Source organism: Lathyrus oleraceus, chromosome 5 (assembly GCF_024323335.1).
Source record: "Lathyrus oleraceus cultivar Zhongwan6 chromosome 5, CAAS_Psat_ZW6_1.0, whole genome shotgun sequence".
Classification (NCBI taxonomy): domain Eukaryota; kingdom Viridiplantae; phylum Streptophyta; class Magnoliopsida; order Fabales; family Fabaceae; genus Lathyrus; species Lathyrus oleraceus.
The window spans coordinates 602,575,750-602,586,294 of record NC_066583.1 but is presented as its reverse complement, the minus strand read 5'-3'; the positions used below and the strand labels follow the sequence as shown (position 1 = coordinate 602,586,294).

Genomic DNA, 10,545 nt, shown 5'->3' with positions numbered 1-10,545 from the left:
TATCAAGAAGATCATTGAAGCTATTGCTGCTAATGAGCACATGGAGTTGTACGATAGCTGTCAAAGCAAACCAGAAGGGGTTATAGATTTAAAGCTGGAAACTAATAAAATCTGTATTGAAGATACTATAGCTACTGAAGTTGATAAGAAGCTGAAGGCGATGAATATAGGTACCCAACCGGTGGCGCAGGTCCAACTGGTCCCTACTGTCTGCTGTAAAATTTGTAGTGGTCCAGACCAAACTTGCCATTGTTTTGCAACTCCTCAACAAGTGGAGGAAATCAAATTTTTGAAGCAGAATAATCCTTATTCCAACACGTACAATCCGGGTTGGAAGAATCATCCCAACTTCTCATGGAAAGACCAAAAAGGAACCGCTCCTCAACATGGCCAATACCAAACTCAATATCAACAACAACAGCAACAACAGCCCCCCTAAGAAAGCTGATTGGGAAATTGCGATTGAAAGAATGGCAGCCCATAATGTTCAATTTCAAGAAGAAACCCGGAACAATCAGAAAAACATCACGACATCTATGAAGAATCTTGAAGTCCAAATGGGGAAAATTGCTCAGCAACTAGCTTCGAGTTCTCAAGCACAAGGTGCTCTACCTAGTGCAACCATGACAAATCCTATAGAGCATAATAATGTGAGCGCAGTGACAACACGAAGTGGTAAATCTGATGAAGTTGTTGAGGAAGGGGATGAATAGGAAGACCAATTGATCTAAGTGGACCTTGAGATCAAAGAAAATGAAGTTGTTAGGGAAGAAGTGGTAGCACCGAAACCGATTGTGAAAGAAACAGTCATTGAGCCCAAGCTGGTTGTTAAGCTCCCCTTCCCCACTAGAAACAAGAAAAAAGGACAACATGAGAAAAACTTTGAAAATTCTTAGAGTTGTTCAAGAAGCTGGAGATTAACATTCTGTTGTTGGAGGCACTTGAACAAATGCCTACGTATGCCAAGTTCATGAAGGATATCATTTCAAAGAGGTGTACCACCGACACTAACCCAATTATTCTAACCGAAACTTGTAGTGCTATTTTGCAGGTTATGAAGATTCCGATAAAGAAGAAGGATCGAGGAGCTGTCATTATCCCATGTACTATTGGAGATAGGTCGTTCAACAAAGCTCTTATTGATCCGGGAGCTAGTATGAGTCTCATGTTGTTGTCTATTTACAAGAAGCTTGATATAGGGGTTGTGCAAGATACCAGGATGACACTCCAATTCGTCGATCATTCGGTCAAGAAACCGTATGGCATTGTCGAAGATGTTCTGGTGAAAATTGATAAGTTTGTATTTCCGGTGGATTTTGTAATTCTTGAAATGCTGGAAGATGAAGAGATCCCTCTCATTCTGGGGAGACCCTTTTTGGAGACGGGATGGTGCTTGATAAACATAGAAGAAGGAACAATGACGCTGAAGGTTTATGATGAGGAATTGAAAATCGATGTTCGAAACACTATGAGGTACAAGGATGATATTTGTACTAGTCATACTATAGAGGTTATGGATCAGGTGACGACATATGATAACCCTTTTCATACACCCCAATCACCTTTCGAAAGAGTGTTAGGTTTGTCCATTTTCGATTCGGATAAAGAGGTGGACAACGGGGAATCTGAAGTGCTGGCTTTGTTGGACGCACAAACCCCGTGGAAAGGATCTCGACCACGCCGGTGGGAGGATTTACGCCTACCTCAATCTAGTGAGGAGAATGAAGAACCTAAGAAGGAAGCAGAGTTGAAACAACTTCCTGACAATCTCAAATATGTCTTTCTCGAACCTGAAGGAAAATGTCCTGCTATCATAAACTCGAGCCTTCAGAATATCCAAGAAGAAAACTCATCCAAGTCTTGAAAAAGTACAAAATTCTATTGGATGGGCAATTGAGGATTTGAAGGGTATTAGCCCTATTGTGTGCATGCACAAAATTCTCATGGAAGACGACCACAAGCCGGTAGTCCAACCACAGAGAAGACTCAATCCTGCAATGAAGGAAGTGGTTCGGAAAGAAGTGGTAAAATTGTTGGATGCAGGTCTTATATATACCATTTCTGATAGTCCGTGGGTGATCCCGGTGCATGTTGTCCCTAAGAAAGGGGGGGACCTCCGTAATAAGGAACGAAAAAAATGAGCTAATTCCCACGCGGACAATAACCGGGTGGCGCGTTTGCATTGACTACAGAAGGTTGACACAACAACTAGGAAGGACCATTTCCCTTTGCCATTCATTGACCAGATGTTGGAGAGGTTAGTCGGGCATGACTAGTATTGTTTTCTAGATGGATAATCCAGATATAATCAGATTTTTGTAGCGCCGGAAGACCAAGAAAAGACGACATTCACATGCCCGTATGGTGTTTTTGCTTACCGAAGGATGCCATTCGGGTTGTGTAATGCTCCTGCCACCTTCCAACGATGCATGACTTCCATTTTCGCTGACATGCTCAAAAAGCATATGGAAGTCTTCATGGATGATTTCTCAGTCTTTGGATCCTCATTTGATAATTGTTTGACTAATATCTCTCTTGTTTTAGACAGGTGCCAGAAAATGAACTTAATTCTGAATTGAGAGAAATGTCACTTCATGGTGCGTGAGGGGATAATGTTGGGTCACAAAATTTCTTACAAGGGAATTGAAGTTGACCAAGAAAAAGTGGAAGTGATCTCTAAACTCCCACCCCCGGTGAATGAGAAGGGTGTCAGGAGTTTCTTTAGACACGCAGGTTTTTACCGCAGGTTCATAAGAGATTTCTCAAAAATTGTTAAACAGAAGAAAAAATACCAATAAAGGATGAGTTCGCTGATGAACACATCCTCGTTGTTATCTGTATCCCGTGGTTCACAGACTACGTGAATTATTTGGTGTGGGTGTAATCCCCAACGATTTTGATTCTAACAAAAAGAAAAATTTTGTTCATGATTGCAGGTTTTACTTGTGGGATGACCCATTCCTATACAAGAGAGAAATGAATTAGCTGGTCAGAAGATGTGTCCCAGAGGAGGAGCAAAGGGATGTACTTAGAGCTTGTCATTATTTGGACTATGGAGGACATTTCAGTGGAGACCGAACAACATCCAAAGTTCTTCAATCAGGTCTATATTGGCCCACTTTATTCAAAGATGCCTAAGACATCGTCAAAGAATGCGACAAATGTCAAAGAATAGGGAATATTTCTAAGAGAAATCAAATGCCGCAAAATGCTATGCTGGAGGTTGAATTGTTTGATGTTTGGGGAATAGACTTCATGGGGCAATTTCCACCATCTTGTGGGAAAAATTACATCTTGGTAGCAGTTGACTATGTATCCAAGTGGGTGGAAGTTGTGGCATTACCCACCAATGACGCTAAAGTGGTGGTGACGTTTCTGAAGAACAATATCTTTTCGAGATTTGGGGTGCCAAGAGCACTTATCAGTGATAAAGGCACTCACTTTTTGAACAAACTGATGGAGAATCTACTAAAGAAGTATAATGGTAAACACAAGATCGCCACTCCGTATCACCCTCAAACGAGTGGCCAGGTCGAAGTGTCCAACAGGAAGATGAAGCAAATATTGGAAAAGATTGTGTGCGCATCTAAGAAGGATTGGGCACTTAAGTTAGAAGATGCACTATGGGCATACAGAACAACTTTCAAAACGCCCATAGGTATGTCCCCGTATCAGTTGGTTTATGATAAAGCTTGTCACTTGCCACTAGAGTTGGAGCACAAAGCATTTTGGGCATCCAAATTCTTGAATTATGATTTGAATAAAGCAGGTGAGTCCCGCATCCTTCAGCTCCATGAGTTAGAGGAATTTCGAAATCAAGCGTATGAAAATGCCAAGCTATACAAAGAAAAGACAAAGAAATGGCACAATCAGAAGGTGTAGAGAAAAGAGTTTGTCGAGGGACAGCTGACGCTCTTGTTCAACTCGAAATTAAAGCTTTTTCCAGGAAAGTTGAAATCCAGGTGGTCGGGTCCGTTTGTGGTTCACAAAGTGTTTTCCCATGGAGCTATCAAACTAAAAAATCCAAATAATGGGGATACCTTCAAGGTAAATGGACAAAGTTTGAAGCACTACTATCAGGGACAAGAAAGTGGTATGATTGAGAATGTTCGTCTCCAAGGATAAGGGAGACGACCGTCGAGCCATGCGAAGTTAAACGCAGCGCTTCGTGGGAGGCAACCCACGCGGTTTTTATCTAACTATTTCCATGTTTGGTGTGTTTACAGGTTTATTCATAGGTTCACGGTTACATCGCGTAGTTCAGAAGATAAGGGTTGAGTTAAACTCATATAAGATTGTTGGATACATGAAGAACATGGATAGAACCAAAATTAGTGAAAAAAATCGGAAAATTTTGAAAAAACAAGGCCCTGACATGGGTGCCCATGTCACCTGACACGGCCTGTGTCAGGAAAAGCAAGGAAAAGAATTTTTTTTACAGTAGGCTGACACGGTCGCCCGTGTCAGCTCTACTGGGAGGAGCCTCAAATTACAGTGGCCTGACACGGCCGCCCGTGTCAGCTGACACGGCCTGTGTCAGGCCCAACGGCCATATTTTTCAAATTTCGTCTTTTTGTGTTTTTGTGGACCCCACCTGATATTTTCACCACTTAAACACATTTTACCCTTAATCTACCAATAAAATCTGATTTTTCTTTCACTCTCTCTCTCTCTCTCTCTCTCTCTCTCTCTCATTTTCACATCATCCTTCTCCTTCCTCAGTTTTCTTAACCTTCCCCCATAACCACACCACCTTAAAGCTTCCAACTTTAGCACCGTACTTTGTCCAAATTGTCGGCACCTTTCACGAAAGTTGCTCTACTCGCCATCCTCTATAAAGCTGCGGTAATCTTTTTTTCCGTTTCTTATATTTTTTTTTTGGTGATAAATTGTGTTGCAGGAATAAAAAATGCCGCCGAAAAGAATCTCCAAAGGGAAGCAAACAGGTGCGGAATCATCCCGTCCATGGAAACGGGCTATCCGTTATCCGAATTCACATGATATCATCTTTGACAACCCGGAGCATGAACGGAGATACGCATCTCACGTCAAACGGAAAATCACCCCGACAAGGTACCTTTGCTCTGATACTTTATTTCAATTAGGTTTGTCTGAAGAATTGGATAGGATGTTCTATGTTCTAGGAATGCTTGAGTTTGTGCATTGTGAAGCGCCAACCTATGAGCGCATCACCTTAGAATTCTTGAACACAATTAAGTTCAAGCTGAAAAAAGGTTGGACAACTACAACGATGTACTTTGGAGGAACAATGTCTTTCAGGTTATACAATGTAGACCATGAGTTGACAGTGGAGCAGGTGGGTGATATTTTTCGCCTATGCCTTTATGGCCTCGGAGCCGTACCATACAGTTTTGATGCTAAGACTTTCTGGTTGGCCATTACAGGACGATCTGACTATGCACCATTTGGGATATGACCCTGCTGCACTTAATGAGACACCAGTGGCAGGTAAGAGCAAACTGGACATGAACACATTGGTCCAACAAGGTATGATTTCACAAGTTTCTGATTATTATGCCTTAATGAGTTCAGGTCAGTTTATTATGGCTCTTCTTGACCCTGCACGAATTTGCATTTCAAACACGACCAATTGGCTATATGAAAGTGCCATCTAAGATGATATGGACGAGCATAATGCTAACATATTTGCTGTAGGTGACCCACCGAAGGAAGAAGTACAGGAAGAGATGCAGGATCAAGAGCAATTTGCTGCTCCACCAGAGGACTCCACGCACCCAGGTGCCGGTTCGTCATATGTGATGCCGAACCAATGGTCGTGGATGCAAATAGAAATTGGCGATCTCCAAGTGGAGCAAACACGCCAAGGGGTAGAGCAAGCCTGTCAAGGGACTCTGATGGACGAGATACACACGATGATGCAACGTCTGATTTTGCAATTTCCTCCACCCAAGTGAACCGGTGTGAGTCCCTCTCTATCTTGGACTAAACATTGCAGGCAATGTTTAGTTTAAGTGTATGGGATTTTTATTATTTGTTTTTTTTGTTGTTGTTTGTTTTGTTCTTAATATTTTCGTTTTAATTAATTGTGTGGTACTCTATGTGTTACAGATAAAGGACATTCGTGCCGGATGAATGATGAAGCTTGAAGCGATTGGATGGAAGACACACCCCTCTACTTTCTCTTCTGGAAACCCCCGAAGGTTGATGCTACTGACCCGAAAAATCGGACGCGACTCTCTGTCACTGAATTTCATAGGAATACTCTTTAACCAAAGAAAATACGAAGCTACATCACACTTAGAGATATCTTGGAAGCCTGCAAGCTAGACAAAACATGGTGAGGACTACAAAAGCCAAACACTTGTCATCATGAGAGTTGTTCAGGTATGTCTTTGTCTCTCTGGGTTTGCATTAGAGATACTGGAATTTCATAACACACTGTACACATTGAGACATTGTTTTTGTATTTTAACCCTGAGCCTTTCCAGCCAACCCGCCATTATTACCCTTCGTTCACCAAATTTGAGCCATATTTCCTTTTGTTTGTTATTTGACCACTGTATATAGCCATAAGCCAATACACTACCACACCCAGCTTAGATAAGTGTTGTTTACCCCGAAGCTGCGGAAAAGCCTAAGTTTGGGGTTTCATCAAAAATTGGGGACACCGACGAACCATAGATAAGTGCAAAAAAAGATGAGAAATTTCAAAGAAAAGAAAAAAAAAGAAAAAAAGGATCATGAAGCACTTATCTAGAAGTATTATGGTTGGCAAAAATCATGCTCAAAAGAGCGATAAAAGAAAATATATGAGCCAATGGACCTCAACAAGAACGGTGTCCAAAAGAAATACCCCCGAGTTTTAAATGTAAACAACAGTTACGAGGGTAACAACACGAAATCTGAGCCTGAACCCCTAGTATTTCCCTTTTTTGTTATAACTCCTCGCCTTACACCTTAACCCCACTACAATCGGAAAAGTCCTCGAATAATGTGTGTTGTGTGTTTCTTGTTATGAAGATATTTGTATTTCAAACCTAAGAGTTGACTTTGCATGCTCTGTTTTTCTTGAGTGTAAACACTTTGATTCCGAGAGATTTGGTGAGAGTGTGAAAAGCTACAGGCTAAAAGATGTGTCAAAGTTAAAGTGTGGCTAAAGTCGGAAATCGGGAAAGAGTAAAATTGTGATTGAAAAGTGAACAGGAGATCGCGAAAGATCGCAGTAGCATTGTGGATGCGAAATTTGGGGGTAACTATCCTGATGTCTCGAGCATCACTTGAGGACAAGCAATGAGATAAGTTTGGGGTTGGGATCAGCCTCCAATTCTACTTGTTTTCTGACACTCATTCGGCACCTTTGTAAGAAGTCGGTAACACATTAGTCCACTTATTTTATTGTTTTGTTCAGTAATTTAGATGTTTTGTATTGTTGTTTCCATTTGTTGATTACATGTTATATGCATCATCATACTCCATTTTATGTCCCTTTGTGGTAGTTCTTTTGGTTTCAGGTGTAAGCAAGTGTGCCAGAGGGATAGACAAGAAAATCAGACGTTCCGGGCCCGTCGGAAGAAGAAAATTGGACATACAGTAGCCCTGGCACGACCACCCGTGTTGCCCAACACAGGCCGTGTCAGGAGAAGTGCCATGGAAGAGGAAAACAGGGAGCTAACACGGGTGCCCGTGTCAGCTAACATGGCCCTTGTTAGACTCCCTGAATGGGCGTGTCAAGGCATTGTGCTCCAGAAGCCCAACACAGCTTGGCGTGTTGCCTGACACGACCAGTGTTGGCTTGGGCACTTGATTTTTCCAGTTTTGTGCTGTTTTTGGCACAACTTATCCCGGAGGGAATTTTGGACTTTTGCTAGAGAAAAATTGTCATCAGGAAATATTTATAGGAGATTTGAATATGGAGAGAGGGACTTTTTACACGATAAAAAGTTAGAGACGAAGAAGATTGAAGCAGTGGAAAGCGAAGAAGAACGGAGATCATTTAAGAGCGGACGCGATTGAAGATCAACGGAATTTCGAACTTTTTGTAATGTCTCAACTTTATCTTGTATCTGATTTGAATAATATGATAGGCTAAACCCCCCAATGCCAGGGGGTGTCCCTGAATTGATCATGTATTGACTCTGATGTTAGATTTTCATTAATATATGTTGTTTGTTATCAATTTCACTCTGTCATTCGCGTAATGCTTTCTTTATCAGAAAAATTAAGATTGATGTATGGTTAACGATTAGCAGGATTATAATTGTTAAGGTTTTTATACAGTGAAACCATAATATATATCACCTAGGACTAGGGATACCCTATGGTTACCGGTTTATTTTTGTTAAATAAAAATGCTTGGTTTCATCATAATCACCTAAGGACTTAGAGGTTAGATTGAATACCAAAGGTTTCCCTCCGAGGTCTCAGGGGGAAATGATCTTAAGATCCGGTAATTGAAACAATTCTCATTATTAAGGAGATATACACTCAAGGGTCATTACATGAGATTTTTAGACACCATCCTTGGCATATCATATTAACTTGTGAAAATATTTATTTGTTCTATTTCTCCTTATAGTAAATTCTCCAAAACCATAACTATCACTTTTGTTCAATGAGTGATTGTTTACTTTTATATTGCTGCGCAATCCTCGAGATCGATCTTTGGGAAACATCCCACTTATTACTACATCGGAAAAAATAGTACTCTTGCTATTTTCCTCATCAAGTATTCACCTCGGGAATCCATACTACCCAACCATCATTCCTAGTTGTCCAAAGGTTCAATATTCTAAAAGGTCCTTAGAGTCATGGAACCCTTTGAAACATCGAAGCTTACGAGGTATTCACCTCGGGTGACAACATTTTCAAAAGGATCTACTCTTTGTGAGGTTCTTATACCAACCCTTACGAGCTATTCACCTTGGGAGTCCGTACTAATCAACCATCATCCTATCTTATGATTTCACTCTAGACTCAGGTAAAAAGACTTTCCCACGAGATTTACAATCAGAGTATCCAAGTACCAACAACATAATGCAACCAATACAACAGATAACATCAATATAAAAATATAGATAGAAGAATCAATAAAGAAAAGACACACAAGTAAACAAACAAAAGGAATATAACAACCCAACTAGGCCTGATTCACTTAGGGAACCGAGGCCCCAACAAAGTCGCCATCTGTTACACCTCGAAAAAATAAGAATACGACTTAGCAAAGCGCAATTGCATGCTCGCGGGATGGACTGAATAAAGTCTCCATCGAACTTTATTTATTCCTAAAAAAGAAAAAGGTAATATCGATAAAACCCAAGAAAGAACGACGATGATATTGGTCGTCACAACCAAATCAGGGTTTGGGAGTCGATTATGCAAGGGGAAGGTATTAGCACCACTCACGTCCGTTGTACTCAACGAAAACTGTTAGGTTAGTTGTGCACGTTAGTGTTAGCTTAGAAATGTTAGGCTTCTCAAGTAATTAAGAGGAAAAGAAGAATATGATCGAAATAAAAGAGAAAATGTTTTTGGATTTTTTATTAATGTGTGAAGAAAGGAACTAAACCAAACTTTTTTATTAATGGGTCTGACAAGATTTACAAATCCTGCTCCTACGTATCTCCGGGTAAAAAAAAGAACTCAAGTCTTACGTAGTTCTGGGTAGAAAGTGTTTGTTTGTTGATCGATTTTAGCGAAAGATACTTTGTGTCAATCGACGAAAAGATTGTTGGTTACCCAAAATAAGTGGAGAGGGAATGTTTGCATCACAACCGAATGGATTTACAAATCAACATTCGTGACCGATGTCACAAGCTTACTCACATGTTCAAGTGGACGAAACATTGTTTTGCATTGTCAAGACAAAGTATCTTTCGATTACAAAAAGGGTTTAAGGATCAATCGCATGACGGTGAGAAAAGAGTTTGATTGGTTTGATATGCTTTGAGTAATGGCGAGAACTTGGATGAGCGAGATATCCATCTCGAATCCTAGCTTTATGAGCTTGTTGTATCCACATATTCCATTTTCAAATTATTTTCAAAAGGGTTTGATATTTTTAAGTGTTTTGATGATTGATTGAGAAAAGGTTGAAAGAAACTGTGTGATAGTTTTGAATGATGGCGATAGCTAAGATGGGTGAGATATCCATCTTGAATCTTAGTCTCAAGAGATCGTGGTATCCACCATATTCTATTTTCATCTTTATTGAAAGATGTTTGATTAGCATTAAATGTTTTTATTTTTATTGTGAAAATGACTTGACGTTGGATCAAGCATTTGATGAACGATTGAGAAAGATTTTGAATGAAATGGTTTGAAAGTTGTAAAGTTTGAGAACTTGGGAATGGATAAAAATGGATTGAGATGGAAGGTTGCAAATGATTGAATTGTTATTGAGAAAATACTCGACATTGGATTGAGCTTTATTTTAGTTATTTTTGAAAAGGGGTTAATTTTATTCTTGTGTTAGAAACTAAACTAAACTAAACAAACAAACAAAGAATAAAGCGATAAAATTATTATACGTCATGAGAATGAGGGTACATTTTGTCGAATGAGGAT

The 10,545-nt window shown here is 40.1% G+C and overlaps 1 protein-coding gene across 1 annotated transcript; it reads left to right on the top strand.

The window, feature by feature from the left end:
- Positions 1 to 949: 949 nt before the first annotated feature.
- Positions 950 to 1,864, top strand: LOC127082339 (uncharacterized). The gene has a single exon (XM_051022575.1). The coding sequence runs from the start codon at positions 950 to 952 to the stop codon at positions 1,862 to 1,864; it is 915 nt and encodes a 304-aa protein (XP_050878532.1).
- Positions 1,865 to 10,545: the final 8,681 nt, after the last annotated feature.